At 41.2% G+C, this 18,145-nt stretch overlaps 4 protein-coding genes across 4 annotated transcripts; 1 reads left to right on the top strand and 3 right to left on the bottom strand.

Moving 5' to 3' along the window:
- Positions 1-364: 364 nt before the first annotated feature.
- LOC129766166 (uncharacterized) lies at positions 365-5,032 on the bottom strand. The gene is made up of 3 exons (XM_055766635.1): positions 4,846-5,032; positions 3,358-4,679; positions 365-429 (listed from the first exon to the last, which is right to left on the bottom strand). The coding sequence occupies exons 2-3, from the start codon at positions 4,346-4,348 to the stop codon at positions 365-367; spliced, it is 1,056 nt and encodes a 351-aa protein (XP_055622610.1). The 5' UTR covers positions 4,349-4,679; positions 4,846-5,032.
- Positions 5,033-8,667: 3,635 nt separating this feature from the next.
- LOC129767385 (U4/U6 small nuclear ribonucleoprotein Prp3) lies at positions 8,668-11,294 on the top strand. The gene is made up of 2 exons (XM_055768246.1): positions 8,668-10,165; positions 10,403-11,294. Exons 1-2 carry the CDS (start codon positions 8,920-8,922, stop codon positions 11,152-11,154), a joined length of 1,998 nt encoding a protein of 665 aa, XP_055624221.1. The 5' UTR covers positions 8,668-8,919; the 3' UTR covers positions 11,155-11,294.
- A 516-nt stretch (positions 11,295-11,810) lies between these two features.
- LOC129766167 (uncharacterized) lies at positions 11,811-14,904 on the bottom strand. Its single transcript, XM_055766636.1, has 2 exons — positions 14,375-14,904; positions 11,811-14,205 (listed from the first exon to the last, which is right to left on the bottom strand). Exons 1-2 carry the CDS (start codon positions 14,902-14,904, stop codon positions 11,811-11,813), a joined length of 2,925 nt encoding a protein of 974 aa, XP_055622611.1.
- A 111-nt stretch (positions 14,905-15,015) lies between these two features.
- Positions 15,016-17,678, bottom strand: LOC129766169 (uncharacterized). Its single transcript, XM_055766637.1, has 2 exons — positions 17,540-17,678; positions 15,016-17,459 (listed from the first exon to the last, which is right to left on the bottom strand). The coding sequence occupies exons 1-2, from the start codon at positions 17,676-17,678 to the stop codon at positions 15,016-15,018; spliced, it is 2,583 nt and encodes an 860-aa protein (XP_055622612.1).
- Positions 17,679-18,145: the final 467 nt, after the last annotated feature.

Below are 18,145 nucleotides of genomic sequence, written 5' to 3' on the forward strand. Positions count from 1 at the left end.
TCGTAACTACTAATATTTCTATTTCTTATTTTTCAGATATTTTTCAATAGTGAAACCCTTCTGACAAATCATGAATTCAATAAATCATTCGAAATTTCAACTATAAAACTGTAACTTAATAATATAAACTGTTTAACCATAAACGAAATCGTTGTCGACCTTCGTCGTTCGTTTTCTTTTCGAGCGCCTTGTTCCAGAAGGAGAATTAGGCAAAATATCAGAATATTTCCTCTTACGGATCCTTGTGGGCGGCTCTACTACTGACTCCGCTGATGTTCTGAGATGATCATCACTATTGCCAACCGGCAATCTGTCTGTACGGTTCGGAAGGGACAGCGTTACAGTAGATTTTGACGATGTCTTATCAGTAGTGAACCTCAGCTGATTTCGATGAGCCATTAGGCGAACGTTTCCAGTTTCCGTTTCCACCTGAAAAATATTTTTTGAAAAACGTTTTATAAAAACTGTTTTCGTCCAACGAGCATTGTTATATGGGTTGTTATTTTTGTACCAGACTATATCACCTGTCATCAGATTGTCAAAAGTATCATGTGCTTGATTACTAGCACTCAAGGCGTCATTTAACGTTTTAGGGTCATCAGATGGCTGTGATGTTAGTTGTCTGCTGGCACGTTTTTTTGGGTTAAGTAAATCCAATAATGTTTTAGGGACGTAGGAGAAAACTTTCTCTGAAGGAAACGTACCATCACTAGTCAAGCAATTATTTCTATAATTTAGCAAAAATAAATTTATTTGATCCTCCAAGTCCAATGCCAACATCTCTGGTTCCAGTAAGAACTTCTTTAGAACTTCTTTAACAGTTCGGACTAATCTCTCTGCCTGACCGTTACTGGAAGGATTATACGGCGGGCTCTTAAGCACTTCAATACCTTGTCTTGTCAGAAACTCTACAAACGCAAAAGAATTGAATGGGGGACCACCGTCCGAGACTAAAACATCAGGCAATCCAAAACGAGCAAAAAATGCTACCATCTTTTTCAACACTTTACTACAATCAGTGCCTTTTTTCATCCAATCTATTTCCACCCACTTTGAGAAACTATCCACTGTTAAAAGAAAAGTGTGATGATTAAAATGAAAAAAATCTATGTAGGATACACAGGGCCTGATTGTAGGAGTCCAATGTGAAATAGTTTTCGGTTTACTGACAATTGCCATACTGGTGCAAATATCACACCCTGATACAAATCTTTCAATATGCTTGTTGATTCCAGTCCAATATACTGTACGCCTAGCTAATTGTTTCATTTTTACTATACCTGAATGGTTCGCATGTAAAAGTTTCAAAACGTTGTTTTGTAATTCGTGTGGTATTACAACTCTATCTTGGAAAAGTAAACAGTCATCTACGATTTCCAAGTCCTGATGATTTGAGAAAACATCGGAGAATCGTTTTTAAAGTCTTATCGGCCAACCATTATTCATGAAACATATGATTTTTTGTAGAAATTCATCACTTTTTGTCACCTTAGCAACCAACTTGAAATTAATAGGGAATTCTTTACTAAAGTTTATGCTTCTGATATGCTCTATATCATATTCACTGGGAACCAATTGTGGTAGAGGAAATCTCGAGCAAAAATCTGCGTTGCCCATTTTAGCAGACGGTCTGTATTGAATGTTGAAGTCATAAATGGACAGTTCTAAAATGTATCGCTGAAGCCTCGTCACAAAAATAGAATGTTTACCATCTTTACCAAAAATGCCCACTAAAGGTTTGTGGTCAGTGTAAACAGTAAATTCTTGGCCATACAAATATTTATGGAATTTTTTTTATTGTACAAACTAAGGCAAGTGCTTCTAAATGAAGAATTGGATATTTTTTTTGAGCATCATTTAATGAAAAAGATGTGAAACAAATCGGTTTTTCTACGCCATCAACAACGTGTGCAATTACACCACCAAGCCCATATCCTGAAGCATCTGATACAATTACAATTGATTTTTTTGGATCGTAAAATTCTAAAAACTGGGTGGCCAATAAAGATGCCTTGCTGTCTTCAAAAGCTCTGGTACAATTGGCATCCCAAACAAACTTGACTCCATTTTTCAGTAAATTGTATAAATAATACAGTTTCGTTGACAAATGTGGGATGAATTTATTGTAATAATTTATAAGTCCGAGATATGATTTCAATTCTGTTACATTCTTGGGCACCTTTGCCTGCTGTATTGTCAGCATCTTGCTTGGACAAGGCAGAAGTCCATCTTTGCCTATAATGTGACCCAAATAATTCATACTGGATACAAAGAATTTGCATTTTTCACTGTTCACTTTAATATTTGCATCATTCAATCGTTCTAACACCAGGTACAACTTTTCTTTACATTGTTCCTTGTCCCTTCCTGCAATGAGAACATCATCTAAATAACAATGCACATTTTCAATACCTTCGAGCACTTTATCCATAACTTGCTGAAATATGGATGCGCTCGAAGAAGCTCCTTGCGGTAAGCGGTTGTATGTATACAATCCCTTGATAGTGTTAATAGTCATAAAACGTCTGGATCGCTCAGATAAGGACAATTGAGTATATGCTCCTTCTAAATCTAGAGCACAAAAAACTTGGCATCCAGCCAAACTAGCAAACAAGTCCTGTGCTACAGGAAGAGGGTACGAATTCGGTACGAGAACTTTGTTGATAGATACCCTACAATCCATCACTAACCTTATTTCGCTATTTTTTTTAATCACAATTACTACCGGAGAAGCCCACTCGCTGGTCTTAACAGGTGTAATCACTTTTTCCTTTTCTAATCTATCCAAGTAATTTATAACTTTTTCCTTCAATCTGTACGGTACATCATACGCTTTTTTGAATACAGGAACATCAGACTTCAGCTCCAACTCGGCCTCGAAGCCCTTTATTGGAATGGAAAAATCCTTAACGAAAACATTATAATATTTTTGTTTCACAATGTCAATTTCAGTAGTAACATTTTTTTCAACCATATTGTTGATCGTCAGAGAGTTTGTGAAAAAATGTCTCCAATCAACGAAAAACACATCCAACCATGTTCTGCCGAATAAGGGAATAAAATCATAATCACTATTAAGCACCAATAATTGCAATTTTGCTTCAATTCCATTGTATTTAACCAGCATTTGTGCTTCACCTACAATTTTTAGTTTTTGCCCATTAACTACCATTAGTTGTTTAGTACATTTACTTAAGGGTTCATTGAAAATCGAAAAATATTGATTTTTACCAATAACCGATACGGATGACCCACAGCCAACTTCCATCTTAAGAATTTTACCCTCAACAATTAATTCAATTAGACATGGATCGCTTATTTTGTTAATGGAAGAAACCATCATGCATAGTAAATCACCTGTATCTTCATTATCGCTGTCTGAGTCCTCCGTCCGCATACGGCTTAGTAAATCTGAGATGCTGTGATCGTCACTTGGTCCCGACTGATACTGGCTCACCAGATTAACTGCTCCTCGCCTCATGTTTTTCAATTTGAAGCACTTGCGCTTCACGTGTCCGTTCATCCCGCAAAAGTGGCAAATCACGTCCGCATAGCTCAGCTTCTGTCTCCACTCACCAGGTCGAAATTTTTCCGTTTCTCTCCAGCTTTGTCCTCTTGATCTAACAGTGTGGTCGAGTTTCTGGTCATATGGCTTGTAACCCAATCGTTCCTTAAGAGGTACCCGAGGCGAATTTAAATGTTCCCTTTCGTTGTTTGCATTAACTGCGTTACAAACTGCCATCAATTTATTCATAGCTGATCCTATCTTTGGGGAAGCTTGTTGCATTGAAACTATCTGACCATATTGGTCTTCGTTATTACTATTCAAATTTTTTGCATTTTTACCGGCTAGCTCCCAGGTTGCAATAATTTTTTCTGCTATGGCAAGAGTAAGGTTTTCCTCATTTAATAATCTTCCTCGGAGGGATTTTTCACGCACCCCCGCCAAAATACGATCTCTAATAGCGAGATCTTTGAAATCGCCAAAAGAGCAGAACTCTGCCTGTAGCTTGACCGACAGAACAAAGTCTTCAACTGATTCATCCGGTTGTTGCATGCGATTGTTGAATTTTAATCTTTGGATCAGGTCAGATTCAGTTTTATCTAACCTGGTCCGTAACCTGGCGATCATATCATCGTAGGACACCGTAACCAAATTTCTAGTTGGGAAGAGTAACTTTAACTCGTGGAATATTACCGGACCACTGAGGGTTACAAAATATGCTCTTTTAGCCTCATCGACAACATCGTTCAAGGTGAAATAAAATTCTAATCTTTCGACCCATTCGCCAAAAGGCATACCCTTACGATAGGGTTCAATAGTGGCTGTTACATTCACATTAGCCATATCAAAAGGCAAAGCAATTAAAAGGTACTAGTTCACCGTAAAAGCTGATTAAATTTAAGTTAGCACACAAGTGAAACGAGAATAGTGAAAATCGACTCACCCGAAATGTTCGCTGCTCACCAATCGGATCATCAACTACGAAAAATGTGAGCTTATCACCACAGCAGTTTGTTTTTTTCTGAAGACCTCACCGCCAAACTTCCTTGACCTGCTTGCTATCGTCCACAGATCGGATCACTAGCTCCAGAATATCGCTTCGTCAAAACGGATGGAACTGACTGTTTGTCACTGGGTCTCTTTTAACTCACCTATTGTACGACGTACCTTTTAACTACATAAATTAGAAGAAAAACTCTCTTATTCTTAAAACCGACAATAGTTAAAACAATTAGCTTTGTTTGTTGAATTGTTAAAAAAGTTCCTTTGTTTATGGACACCCCTTTGTTGCTTACATGAAAAGGCCTTTCAGTTTTAGACGTCAAAATGGATGCACTTACCAATACATTTATGCTTCCGCGGACAATAGCACTACAATTGCAATGTCGTTACCAAAATGGAATTGCCGCTGAACTCCGCAAAATGAAGCTCACTCTTACGTAAAATGGAGTTTCGCCAGCGTTCATATACTTACAGTCGGAACAATGGACTTTACCGGGCGGCTTAGCAGGTATGGATGCTCTGATGTTGCCAACGCAGATTAGTTTTTTGGGATGACCTCTTAAACAATTACCGAAATCTTTCCACTACGCGGCTCGGTTCCTGGTATCTTCACAGTGACAGAATTAATTCTGATGATGGTTACTGGTAGCGAAAAATAGAGGATTGACGCAAGTTCAGCACTACTGACACTACGTTCCACACGCGAAAAAAAAATTTATCCAGTCGTCGCCAAACTGTTATGTCCACTGAAACAAATACGGTAAAATAGTTAAGGAGGGGCTAATCGGATTCAGATGTTTCACAGTAAAAAAAGGTGTGTGTTGGACCAAGGTCGTAACTCGAGTCCCGACTCATTTCAATATTTTATTGCATGAAACCTTTCTCCAAGGGAGACACTTATATTTATAGCAAGGTTTGCGTCTCTTTCTGATCTGATTCTATAATCAGAACTGTCATTTGACAGTACATCACAGCGTTAACGTTCCCTGTGGAACTTTTGCCGTCTCAACGTATTCATTAACTAGCGTCGTTCATTAATACTTGGTTGAGATTTCTATGCCGAATAACATGCCTTGAATGTACTCTGGAGTGGCAAGCTCTAGAATACGCGTGACCACAGTGCAAGCCGGAAGAATTTTCTTTGACGAAAAATCCCCCAACCAGAACGGGAATCGAACCCGAACACCCGGCATGATAGTGTGGGACGCTAACCACTCGGCCACGGATGCACCTCAATTTGTTTGCTACCTTTCAATTATCGACAGAGGAAAACAATGTCAAACATCGAACAAGAAAGAAAAATTACTGGAATATTTAAGGTAACCTAACCATGTATCGACAGGTTTGACGAACAGACCGAAAACATATTTTAGGCATTCTATAAATGAATGTTTGCTTGTTGTTTTTTTATGTTAAATATATTTGATCAGTACACGTTGATCAAATTTTATCTGTCAACGAGTAAAATATTTGACTTCGGTCAAACGGTGTATGAGCTGACATGTTGCGCTTATTCCTGGTTAAGTGCGATTCACATACAACATCCACGTCACGTTCACGTTCCGTCAAGTCATGTTACGTCAATTATTCTCCCATGAAATTCTTATTAAAACATTCACAAGCGAGGATTACCTCATACATTTTATGGTTTGCTTAGTTAACAAAATACGTCCTGAGAAAATCAGTAGTGTAATTTCATCGGAAATTCCAGATCCGTCTACTGAACAACTATTCTCCTGTATTCCGAGATCCAAGCGAGTCAGACATAGCCGAACGAATCGCGATATTGCAATCTGTAATTCGTTCGAAACAGGTCCAATTGGGTTGTGCAAATATGACAACCTTGCCACCTTATTATAAATATGACAGACATACTGATGTACTACCGTTGTACTTCGAAAATTGTATGTCTGTCACCAGCGCAAGAACCATGCAAGCAACTCGCTGTACCTGTATCGACATATTTTACCGCTGTACATGGCTACAGTTGTACTGTGCGCAGCGCCACAAACGGTTAGTGGTGGGTAGCATGAACAAACTGAATCAAAACACTTGGTAAATATTCTTTTCATTGACTTTCTCTTGAGTTAATAACTCAGATTGGAAACTTGTTTGTTGTGTTTGATGGTTCAGACGCTAAATAAAAAACTTTTTCATTGAAACATGTGGTGAAAATTGGTCGAATTTTTTATTGTCAGTTTGACATGCGGTGCAATGTACAATCAAAGTATGTCTGTCATGCTACGATGGTACCTGTACAACGCTGTACACGTACAACGCTAGTACAGCTGTATGTCTGTCCCTGGTATTACATTTCTGTGAAGTGGAAATAGTAATGCATTTTTGGGTGAATAAACACGCTTTTAAAACAGAAATTATAAATGAAAATAGGCCGACAATCTTGAAAACGGCAGGCGCGTATTTCAAATAACGAGAAAGCAATTGATGAAAATCAATACTAATGTCTTTGTTTAATTTACTACTTTACATTTACAAAAGTAGATTGAAGTGGTTGAGAAATATATAGTAAGGTTTCTGGAGGAAGGAATATATATTCGCATGACTTCTGTGATAGCATTCGCTGTGAATGCATCTTTATAAGGAAACAAATTTGAACATATCAGCTTCCGCAAGTGAATTTGCTGTAGCGAGAATAAGAATGAATCCGAGTTCAAATGTTTCTACAAAACCATTCATCGACCCTTTTCACCAAAACTTTCTTCAAAAGAAGTTATTTGAAATTTTTGGATGCCTCTTAAAGTGACATCAGAAATAATAAAAAGGGAATTAATGTTCATAACTTTTTGCAATGAAACAGCGTGAATGCAGGAGTGTATTTGGATTTTTTGGTGACTTTCTTCCGATCGATCATTTATTTTCTTGAATTTGAAAATCCATAGAAAGTTGAATTATGAATTATTTCTTAGAAAAAATATATTCTTGAGAGCATTGGAGATTTAAAAAAAACTACCATTCAATAAGTTCTGTGTTTCAGTTTCACTCTAGACTGGTTTTTTGTTGCTGTTGAAATACTCCGTAAGGAAATATCTATCCCATTACTTCTTTGCTGCTGTTTTTCACGCTTTATATCGTGTCGCGTAATCGTTTAAGATGCAGTTTGTGTGTCGTATAAGCGTATAATTTAAATCGATTCAGTACTGTAGTAAATCGTGTTGCATGCTGAAGAAAATCATGAAACAGTAAATCATATTGGATCCTAATAAAGAACATATTACATCATATTGAAATGTCAATGAAATGCTGATGCACTCGAAAGTTTTAACCGCTGTTGAATTAAATTTCATATAGCCGCGCGAGATAGCTGGTGGATGATAATCCAGGCGACCGGAGTTCGAACCCACATCGGAGCAGTTTTCTCCAAACATCAATCTGTGCCATTTTAAACATTCATATTCCACTCCCAACACAAGTCAATCATAAGTGACGAATCAGCCGAATGAGTTGAAAGTCACTATAATACAGAATAAAAAAAAACAAGTCAATCAAACAATTATGATTTCTACAAACATAAATACTCATATATAAAAATGGCGATTCGTGAGGCTATAAGAAACATTTCACGAAAATATTTTGCGCCATTTGTTTTTTTTTTCATGTCTGTAATTATGAGCAATATTACCAATATACCAAATAAACCAATATACCAAAATGTTACAATGGCTAAATTCTCTGTTATGATTTTTGTCCCACATTCCGATACATTCAACACACTGTTCGTTGTCTTGTGTGGGTGACTACTTTGTTTGATACTGTGTACCGTTATCAATTACTCAAAAGAGCATCATATTGATTCGTGAACAGGTTCACTAGTAATCAAGCTTCGTTTAGGAATAGTATGAACTGATACTTGGTCGAGTAAAATATAAGATTAGCATGGTTTCTTGCTGTGGTGGCTGAGAGCAGACAAACGACCACAAAGTGGCGTGGTGCTCTGAATAAAAGAGCGAAAGAACGGTTAAAAAAACTGGTTCACTTAGATGAACGGTTATTGACTGAACCGTTCATTAAAGTGAACTGTTTTGCCCATATCTAACTCTAAATATAAATGCAAATATCAACACACCAAAATATTTAGATCTCTTTGAATGTGAACTAATACCACCCTTATGGACATGACAGTTCATATCATTGCATGTCGACCGATTGTTGACTGTCAGTAGTTGATACACAAACGTATTTCTGAATGGCAAATTCAAACATTAATCTAGCACATCTCAACGAATAACTATAAATTATCGATTTTGATGCGCTCCATTCAATGCAGTTTAATAATAGTTCTGTAATGAAAGTGTTGTTTGAATTTAGTGAATGATAAATTACTGGTGGACGCGACAAAACCAGCGGTGCGAACTAACCTAGAAGGTATCCTGAACATACAAATTTGCGGGACGATGTCGTATTTATCGCGCCGTGATTTGGAGGATATACGTCCTAGTCTGGACAAAATAGTATACAAATTACTGGGAAGCTCGGATAACTCTGTTCTGTCCACTATAGAGAGCAATCTATACAACGGATTCGATCGCAGAAAATTAATAGATAAATTGTCCCCACTTCTTGATGGTAAGAAAGCCTCTCGACTCTCTGACAAGGTAGAAGATTTGGTCGACGGATTAAAATCTTCTTCACATCGGCTAAAGAAAAGAGTTCATGAAGATGATTCTCGTGAAAGAGATACTAAGAAGGTTAAAACCAGGTATGATGACGACAATAAAAAACCGACAGAAGAAAAGCATCGTAAAGAGGGAAATGGAAATGCTGGTGGGTCTGATAAATTGGACGAAACATCGAAAGACGACAACAATTCGAAGAATTTCTCCTCAAACCAAATCAAAATGATGATGGAAAATGCTCAAAAGGAAATTGAGGAAAGGAAGAAGAAACTAGAATCGATTAAAGCGACAAAGGCGCCTCCGGCTTCGGCTGTGGCCGCTGCGGCTGCTGTAACAGCGAAAATCTCCGCTGCTGCCACTGTAGCCAGCTCCGCACAACCTCCGGCTTTGGACATTGATCGTTCACGCAAGATTGCACAGCTGCAAGAACAGATTCGTGCAAAACTATCCGGAACTCTGGCTACGGTGCTTCCCCCGGTTGTGCAGGACAAACCAAAGCCCCTGATTCTTGATGCCGAAGGTCGCACCGTTGACGGTAGTGGTCAAGCTGTTGAGGTCCCGAAACTAACGCCTACGCTGAAGGCTAACATTCGTGCTAAAAAGCGAGAAACAACCAAAATTCATCAGGCTGAAAAACAGCTACAAGAAGAGTCTGCTGAAGCTCATTTCTTCGATGATCGAATCACCGTGAAACCGGCAGTGCGCAACAAACGAGCACTCCGTTTTCATGAACCCGGAAAATTCCAGCAACTTGCGGAACGTTTGCGCATGAAAACTCAGTTGGAGAAGCTACAGAATGAGATCTCGCAGATTGCACGTAAAACTGGTATCAGTTCCGCCACGAAGTTGGCGCTCATTGCGCCAAAAGCAGACACACATTCGAATGAAGTGCCCCAGATGGAATGGTGGGACTCGGTAATTTTAACGGATGATTTAAACACGCTCGACAAAACTGGCCGAATTGCAATCCGCGAGTCGGCCATCACCAACTTAATCGAACATCCAACACAAATGCGACCACCAAGTGAGTACCAGTTTTGTATTTTATTGTTGATCATAAACTAGTTTTCTTTTGTCGTTATGCTAATTCATGGGAAATAGTCCTGTTTAAGAATGGGGGCAAAGAGTTGTGTCCCCTTCTATGCACATTCTGCTACGATCGTGGGAAAGGAGACCGCGAAGACTAGTATTTACAAATACATATATTTTACATTTGAAATCTTAAACTAAGGGTAGTGATTATTGCATTTTCTTCTTTTAGACGAATCTTCCCGACCCGTATATTTGCCGGTATTTCTGACAAAGAAAGAGCGCAAAAAATTACGCCGACAAAATCGTCGCGAGGCGTGGAAGGAAGAACAGGAAAAGATTCGTCTGGGACTAGAGCCGCCTCCGGAACCAAAGCTACGGATTTCGAACCTGATGCGCGTGCTTGGCACAGAAGCCGTCCAGGATCCAACGAAAATCGAAGCTCACGTCCGCGAGCAGATGGCCAAACGGCAAAAGGCACACGAGGAAGCAAATGCGGCCCGCAAGCTGACCGATGACCAGCGACGGGATAAGAAAGTGAGAAAAATGAAGGAAGACACATCGCTCGGTGTTCACGTGTCAGTCTATCGAATCAGGGACTTGCATGATCAACAGAGCAAAAAGTTTAAGGTAGAAACTAATGCCAAGCAGCTTTTTATGACGGGAGTATGTGTCCTGTTTCGCGATTGCTGCGCCGTTGTTGTGGAGGGCGGACCGAAGCAGCAGAAGAAATACAAACGGCTATTGCTGCATCGAATAAAGTGGGAGGAAGATCTGGTGAAAAATGCTGACGGCAATGAGGTTCCCAATTCATGTGTTCTTGTCTGGGAGGGGACTGCCCAGAGGCGCTACTTCGGAGAATTCAAATACAAGTCATTCACGATGGAAAAAGGAGCACGAGAATTCTTCCAGAAGCATCATGTTGAGCATTACTGGGATTTGGCCTATTCGGGAGCGGTACTAGAAGCATCGGAAGACACGTGAGACAGACTTTGCGTATCTAATAAAAACTAGTAATTGTGTCTGAATATTGAACAAAATTCGAAAGCTGTTCAATGTTTGGTAAAATAGTTCTGCGCTTTAAGATGTTGATGTATACTTTAAATAAATTGAGATGAAACACTGACAGCTCACATCATGTTGTGCCGAAATTCTAAAGTAGTAAGATCGTGCATAAGGATTTTTCTTCTGACTGTAAGCTAAAGTATTAAATTTCGCACAGGACAGATTTGTTCTCGAATTGATTGATTAAATTGAATTTTGATTAGAGCGAGAATACGAAGTAGGGTGAAACTCCGATTATCCACGGAATTGATAGGCAAGGATAACGCGAATTAAGCAAAAAAGGACTAAAAATGAAATGCAAACATTATTGTTCGATTACGTACGAATCAAAAGACACCGTTTTGTAGCTTGATCAGCTTCAAAGCTGTAAATTTATTTATTAGTTCATTCTCATTCCTTTATTTCATTTTCACTTACATTTTCAGTGCCTTTTCTGTACTATAACTATAACTGATTTTATGTAGGATACTGATTTAAACGATTCAATTCGCTGCAATTCGTCTATCGCAATGGCTACGATGGTATTTACGCAATGGCTACGATTCATAGGGTACGCGGGGGGTCCATGGATGGCTTCACTTATCAGTGGTTCTTGTAACATCCCCCGGCCCGTGAAGCACTCCGATACTCCCTGCGGCTACTGACGACTCTATACCGCGAACCTTTCCTACGTCAAGTACTGCTAGGTTCGTTGCCAGTCTGGATATCACTCCTCTTGCCGTTTGAACCGTAGCTCGTCGAGTTTGGCCACCCGCACCTCTTACTATTGATAATACGCGTCCTCGTTCCCAACTATTTCTCGAATTCTGATCCATCACCACTACTAGATCTCCAGGTTCCAACGGCTTCACTGGTTCGAACCACTTCGTTCGTCTGGTGAGCATTGGCATATACTCTCGCACCCATCTACGCCAAAATTCATCCACCATCAACTGGGTGAGTTTCCAACTATCGCGTAGAGCGCTTCCACTGTTTCCCAGCACTGTTGGCGGTTGTTTGACCCCACTCGATCCGTACAAAAGGAAGTGATTGGGGGTGAGGGCTTCTTGATCAGCTGTCTCCAACGGAATATAAGTGAGTGGGCGAGAATTAACTATAGCTTCAGCTTCAAGTAGAACGGTTTCGAGAACCTCGTCGCTTGGGTGGCGAGTACACTCAGATATTGACTTCATCGCAGTCTTAATGGATCTGACCATGCGTTCCCAGGCACCTCCCATATGGGGAGCTGCGGGTGGATTGAAGAACCAGGCCGTGTGAGCATTTGTGAACGTTGTAGCACAATCGTGAGCGATTGTTTTTTGCTGCTGTATTTCCTCATTCAGCTGACGGCTGGCTCCAACAAAATTGGTGCCGTTGTCCGTGTATACTTCCGCTGGAGCACCCCTCCTCGCTATAAATCTGCGAAATGCCATGATGCAAGACCTCGAGGAAAGAGTGTGTGCGACCTCCATATGCACAGCACGAATGGTGAGACAGGTAAATAGCACTGCCCATCTTTTCACTATGCTACGGCCTACTTTCACCTCTAATGGTCCAAAGTAGTCCACTCCCACGTAGGTAAAAGGTCTAATAAATGGAGTCAGACGAATTTTCGGGAGCGGTGCCATCATCGGGGGCATAGGTTGCGCCTTCTTCACCTTGCAGAGTTGACATTCTTTAGTAACCCGCCGGATAAGCGAGCGAAGATTTGAAATGTAAAATAGTTGTCTCATTTCGTTGAACACGGTTTCACCGTTCGCGTGAAGAAATCGTCGGTGAAAACTGTCCGTAAGGAGGAACGTGATTAGATGATCCTTAGGTAATATGATAGGGTACTTAGCTGCATACGGGGCTTGAGGAGCCGCCCCGATTCGGCTACCCATCCTGATAATACCCAGTTCATCCAGAAACGGCGACAGCTTGTATAACGGACTGGATTTATTCACTGTATGGTTGGCTCCAACATTTAGTTCTACTACTTCGTCGCTATATACTTGCGTCTGTACTTGTCGCCATAGTGTCACTTCGGCTCGTTGCAAATCTCCGCTCAGTAAAGTAAAGTTTTCAGCCTTTGAGACACGCTTCAGCATAATATTCACGGCACGATGCACGTATGCTGTCGCTCGCAGCATAGGGTTCCAATTTGAAAAACGGGATACATCTATTAGCGGCGAAGAGAATTTGTTGTGATGTACATATACTGCCCGTAACTCTTCATGTGTAGTGGTACTTTCTTTCGCATTAGACGGCCAACGGTATTCTGGCTCGAACAAGAAATCTGGCCCGGAAAACCAACGATCGGGTTTAAAACTAGGACCGTCTCCCCATTTCGTCGCATCATCTGCCACATTTATTTTTGATGGTACGTGTCGCCACTCATCAATGCTGGTTATAGAAAGTATCTCGCCGATTCGGAACGCGACAAACGGATGATACTTGCGACTATCCGAGCGCAACCATGCGAGCACTGTTGATGAGTCCGACCAAAGAAACCGCTGATTGACGGTTACAGTCAGAGATTGACTAATTGCTTGAGCTAACCTTGCCCCAATCATGGCCGCTTGGAGTTCCAAACGCGGAATCGATAAAGCTTTCAATGGTGCGACTTTTGTTTTCGCAGCAACCAATGTACACTGCCGCCTGACCCCATCGTCAAATCGGAGATATCCGACACATGCGTACGCGATTTCACTCGCGTCAACGAAGATATGAAGCTGTATATTATCCGTAGGGCGAAAGTTTGTCTTCTGGAAGAAGCATCGAGGCACTTTAACATTCTCAAGATGCTCTATGAGTTCACTCCAGCGGAGCCATCGGTCTTGCAGTCGATCGTCTATTGGTACATCCCAATCGGTCCCCGATCTCCATATATCCTGCATGAGCACCTTCCCGTGGACGACGAAATGTGCAATGAACCCAAGAGGATCAAAAAGCGTCATAACAGTTCGCAACACACTCTTCGTAGGAATACTTCGGTTCTCAATTAAATTTCTGATATGCGATTTCGTTGCTGTGTCGAATGTAAATACGTCTGAAGATTTTTTTTTTTTTTTCTTTATTATAGTGACTTTCAACACATTTCGGCTGGTTCGTCACTTTTACTTCCATTTTTGGAAGAATGTCGGGAGTGAGAATTGCGACGTCTGAAGATGGCACCCACGTCAGTCCAAGAACCCGCTCTGTATCCACCTGCTTATCCAGGTTCATACATTTGCTCGAACCTCGTTGCGATTCGCTCAATGCGTTCAGTACTTCTGGCGAATTGGAAAGGAATTTGCCAATTTCGAACCCTGCTGCTGCGTGAATGTTCTTCACTTCTTGAACCAGCTGAATTGCTTCCTGTATTGTGTCGGTGCTATCGAGAAAATCATCGACATAATGATTCTCGATTATTCCTTGTACTGCTCTTGGATACGATTCTATATATGCCCTCGCGTTTTCGTTTTTGACAAATTGTGCTATACAAGGAGAACACGTCGCTCCGAAAGTCGCAACGTCCATAATGAATATCTGCGCCGGATCTGCAGGATTATCCCTCCAGAGGAATCTCTGAGACTGTTTGTCTTCCTCCCGTATTCGTATCTGATGGAACATCTCACGTATGTCCCCACTCACTGCGATGTTTCTTTGTCTGAAGCGGGTCAACACTACCGGTAAAGAATTTAGTAGGTCCGGCCCTTTCAGGAGCATATCATTGAACGATACTCCATTCACTCTCGCTGCAGCATCCCATACTAGACGTATCTTGTTAGGTTTATTCGGATTCGTGACTACTCCCAATGGTAGATACCATACTCTTCGTTAATCCGTATTCTCCAATTCGCCTTTCGATGCTTTGTGTGCATAGCCTTTCTGTTGATATTGCTCGAGCTGCTGTTTCACCATATCTCTCAATACAGGATTACGAGTCAATCGCTTTTCGAAACTCGCCAACCTTTTCTGCGCCAACGGTAAACTGTTGGGAAACACTGGGTTCTCGTATTTCCAGAGTAATCCAGACTCGAAATAATTTCCCTTTCGTTTAACGGTTCGATTGAGAATTTCAATTGCTTGTTTGTCAGCCTCTGCCTCTGGCTTACTAGTCACCGTGCTCTCCTCTACCAGAAAAAAATGTTTCATGAGATTGTGAAGACGTTGATTGCTGATGCTATAATGAAGGTTCACCCTTTCTACCATTTTTCCTGCTCCAGCTTGTCTCCCGAACGCACACCAACCCAGCCTTGTTTTAACAGCTATTGGACCGCAACTGTTTCCCTCGCGCAGCTTCAACGAAGTTAATAGTCTTACATGTTCTAATCCGATAATCATCTGTGGAGCCACGTTAGTATAACTTTTAACTGGCAGACCTCTAAGATGTGGAAACTGTTCTGCTAATTCCTCATAGCACATCGACTGCTTTGGAAGTTCCAACTTATGCACTGTTTGAACGTTCTCGATTGCGTACTTTTTCGTCAGTCCCTTTCCAGAAATAGTGAGGCTAATACTACGCGAACTTTTCTCCTCACGTGTTATTTTACTTGTCCATGCTAATATCAATGGATTCATCGGACCCTTAATTCCCAAGCGGTCGGCTACTTCTGCTTCTAGAAGTGTCGAACTGGAACCTTCGTCCAGAAATGCGAAAATGTCAGTTTGCTTCCCGTTTCCAACTATGGTCACCGGAACATATCGAAAGAAAGAAAATGAATGGTTCGAATGGTGATTCTGATAAACCGTTCGATCATAGCTGGTCGATGCTACGGGATCACTTGATACTTTCGAAACACTGTGCAACAATGGATGGTGGTGGATACGACATCCATCTTGTCCACACTCCTTCTTCGACCGACAGGGCCATTTTCGGTGTGGTATTAAACAAGTGCGACAGAGATTCCTCAGACGGACTGCTTTCCATCGCCCATCGATATCTAACTTTTGAAAATCGAGGCAATCGAGAATACGGTGACTGGGACTGTCGCAATACGAGCATACTTTTATTGTCGACTCGGATTTTTCGTTCACGTCGGATGATTCTTGAGAATGGACAAACAAACTTTCTTTCTGTTTCGCTTTCTCTGTTTTCGATGATTTCGTTGAATTCGGAGTATATTCTACGTTCAGCGTTAGATCAGACGCTAGATTCACTAGGCCTGCCATAAATTCATTGAACGTCGCCAGGTTGACATTCTCTCGTGTCTGCTTGAAACAACCCCACTGAATTTTGATGGAAGCGGGTAGTTTCTCCACCATCTCTTGGAGTAACATAGGATTCCAAAGATGTGCATGCTGCCCAGCAATTATTATGTGATCCACTAAATTCTGGACTGCCAGTCCATAGGTGATTATTGTACCGAGACTTTCCGCCTTCGGCGGAGCAACGCTTCTAAGCTTCTTCAACAACGAGTTGATTAAAATTTCCGGACGGCCGTACAATTTGTGCAGGGTTTCCATTACATTTGGAACAGAATCTGGTAGAAGAAGTCGACTCTTCACAGTTTCCAGAGCATGCCCTCGTAAGCACCGTTGAAGTCGGGCAAGATTCTCTGCATCGCTGTAGCCACACACTTCGGTTGTATTTTTGAAGGAGCTGTAAAACATGGGCCAATCTTCTGGATCACCAGAGAAGATCGGTAACTTCCGAGACAATACTTGCCGCGCTGCCAGTTGCGAGTTGGTTGGCCCTTGTTGAATCGTATGAACCGGCCAGCCAGGTCTTACTTCGTTCGCTATTGACTGCACATACGGAGGCTGGTTTGGGCAGAATGTTCGCGACTGCGATGTCGATGAATTATATTGACTGAATGCGTTTCTCATATCACGCGTGGAACGAATGTTCGAATTGGTCATTTCGCAAATGTTTCTCGTTGGGACATAATACGTCGACATCAAAGGTGCTGGACGCGAAGAACTTTCATCATATACGGTGGCATTTTGAAGCGGTTTCATCTGCTGAGCGGAGGATATATTTTGGCGTGATGACTGAATCAACTGGTCTGATGAAAACGTAATCGTCGCGGTAGATGGTAGGGCAGCCTTTACAACTATGGCGGGGGTATTCACATCACGGAACATTTGGTCAACTGGCGCTGATTTTCCAATTTCGCTGGTGACGAAACTTTGTCGAGGTGATTCGGTGACAATAGATGATGCTGTTCCTAGTGTAGGAGCCGACGTCTTTGGGGTGGATGAACTTTGTGGAAGCGGTGCTAGACTCTTCGGGACTGACTGTGTCTCCAAAGCTATGTTTGCTTCCTCTCCACTAGCACCTGAGTCGAGGCTAGATTATTCGACTGAGTTCTAACCGATCTGGCGCCTTCCGCTGTCGTGTTTCCTTTATTAATCCAACCTTCTACTCTTTCACGTCTAGATTTAGCACTTACTTCGCTTCTTCTGGTACTCACATTATCATTTTCTTCTATCTGGATCAAGAGATCATATTTCTTCTTCAAATACTCCTCCTCTTCTACAGCTTGCTTCTTCTTCATTTCCCGCTGTTCTTCGAGTAACTGTAAACTCAGATGCAGACGCTGTGATCGTCTACTTAGGGCTGCCGAACCTTGGCTCAAGTGTACCGATTGTTCGGTAGGTACATCTTTTCTGCACTGATCGCACTTCCAAACACGACCGGGTTCTGCAATCGAATCTCCAACACCAGCGCAACCAAAATGAACCCAAACATCTCATTCATCACAACAAACCATATTATCCGCGGATTCCGGACGATCGCATTTGCCACAACAACGACCATCATTTCCAGATACGTTCTCCATTGTAATAGAGGATATGGTAGATTTTCTCCCTTACTGCGGTGTATGAAAATCTTTGAAGTTTTGTTCGATTACGTACGAATCAAAAGACACCGTTTTGTAGCTTGATCAGCTTCAAAGCTGTAAATTTATTTATTAGTTCATTCTCATTCCTTTATTTCATTTTCACTTACATTTTCAGTGCC

Source organism: Toxorhynchites rutilus, chromosome 2, assembly GCF_029784135.1.
Source record: "Toxorhynchites rutilus septentrionalis strain SRP chromosome 2, ASM2978413v1, whole genome shotgun sequence".
Lineage (NCBI taxonomy): Eukaryota > Metazoa > Arthropoda > Insecta > Diptera > Culicidae > Toxorhynchites > Toxorhynchites rutilus.

Excerpts from the sequence above, each read along its gene's own strand:
- LOC129766169 (XM_055766637.1), bottom strand. The coding sequence starts at position 17,678 with ATGAAGAAGAAGCAAGCTGTAGAAGAGGAGGAGTATTTGAAGAAGAAA. Across the intron at positions 17,460-17,539 it reads TAGACGTGAAAGAGTAGAAG|GTGCTAGTGGAGAGGAAGCA; the intron begins GTTGGATTAATA and ends GCCTCGACTCAG.
- LOC129767385 (XM_055768246.1), top strand. The coding sequence starts at position 8,920 with ATGTCGTATTTATCGCGCCGTGATTTGGAGGATATACGTCCTAGTCTG. Across the intron at positions 10,166-10,402 it reads AACACAAATGCGACCACCAA|ACGAATCTTCCCGACCCGTA; the intron begins GTGAGTACCAGT and ends TTCTTCTTTTAG.
- LOC129766167 (XM_055766636.1), bottom strand. The coding sequence starts at position 14,904 with ATGCTCCTGAAAGGGCCGGACCTACTAAATTCTTTACCGGTAGTGTTG. Across the intron at positions 14,206-14,374 it reads GAGCGGGTTCTTGGACTGAC|AAATTTAATTGAGAACCGAA; the intron begins GTGGGTGCCATC and ends ATCGCATATCAG.
- LOC129766166 (XM_055766635.1), bottom strand. The coding sequence starts at position 4,348 with ATGGCTAATGTGAATGTAACAGCCACTATTGAACCCTATCGTAAGGGT. Across the intron at positions 430-3,357 it reads CAGCGATAATGAAGATACAG|GTGGAAACGGAAACTGGAAA; the intron begins GTGATTTACTAT and ends AATATTTTTCAG.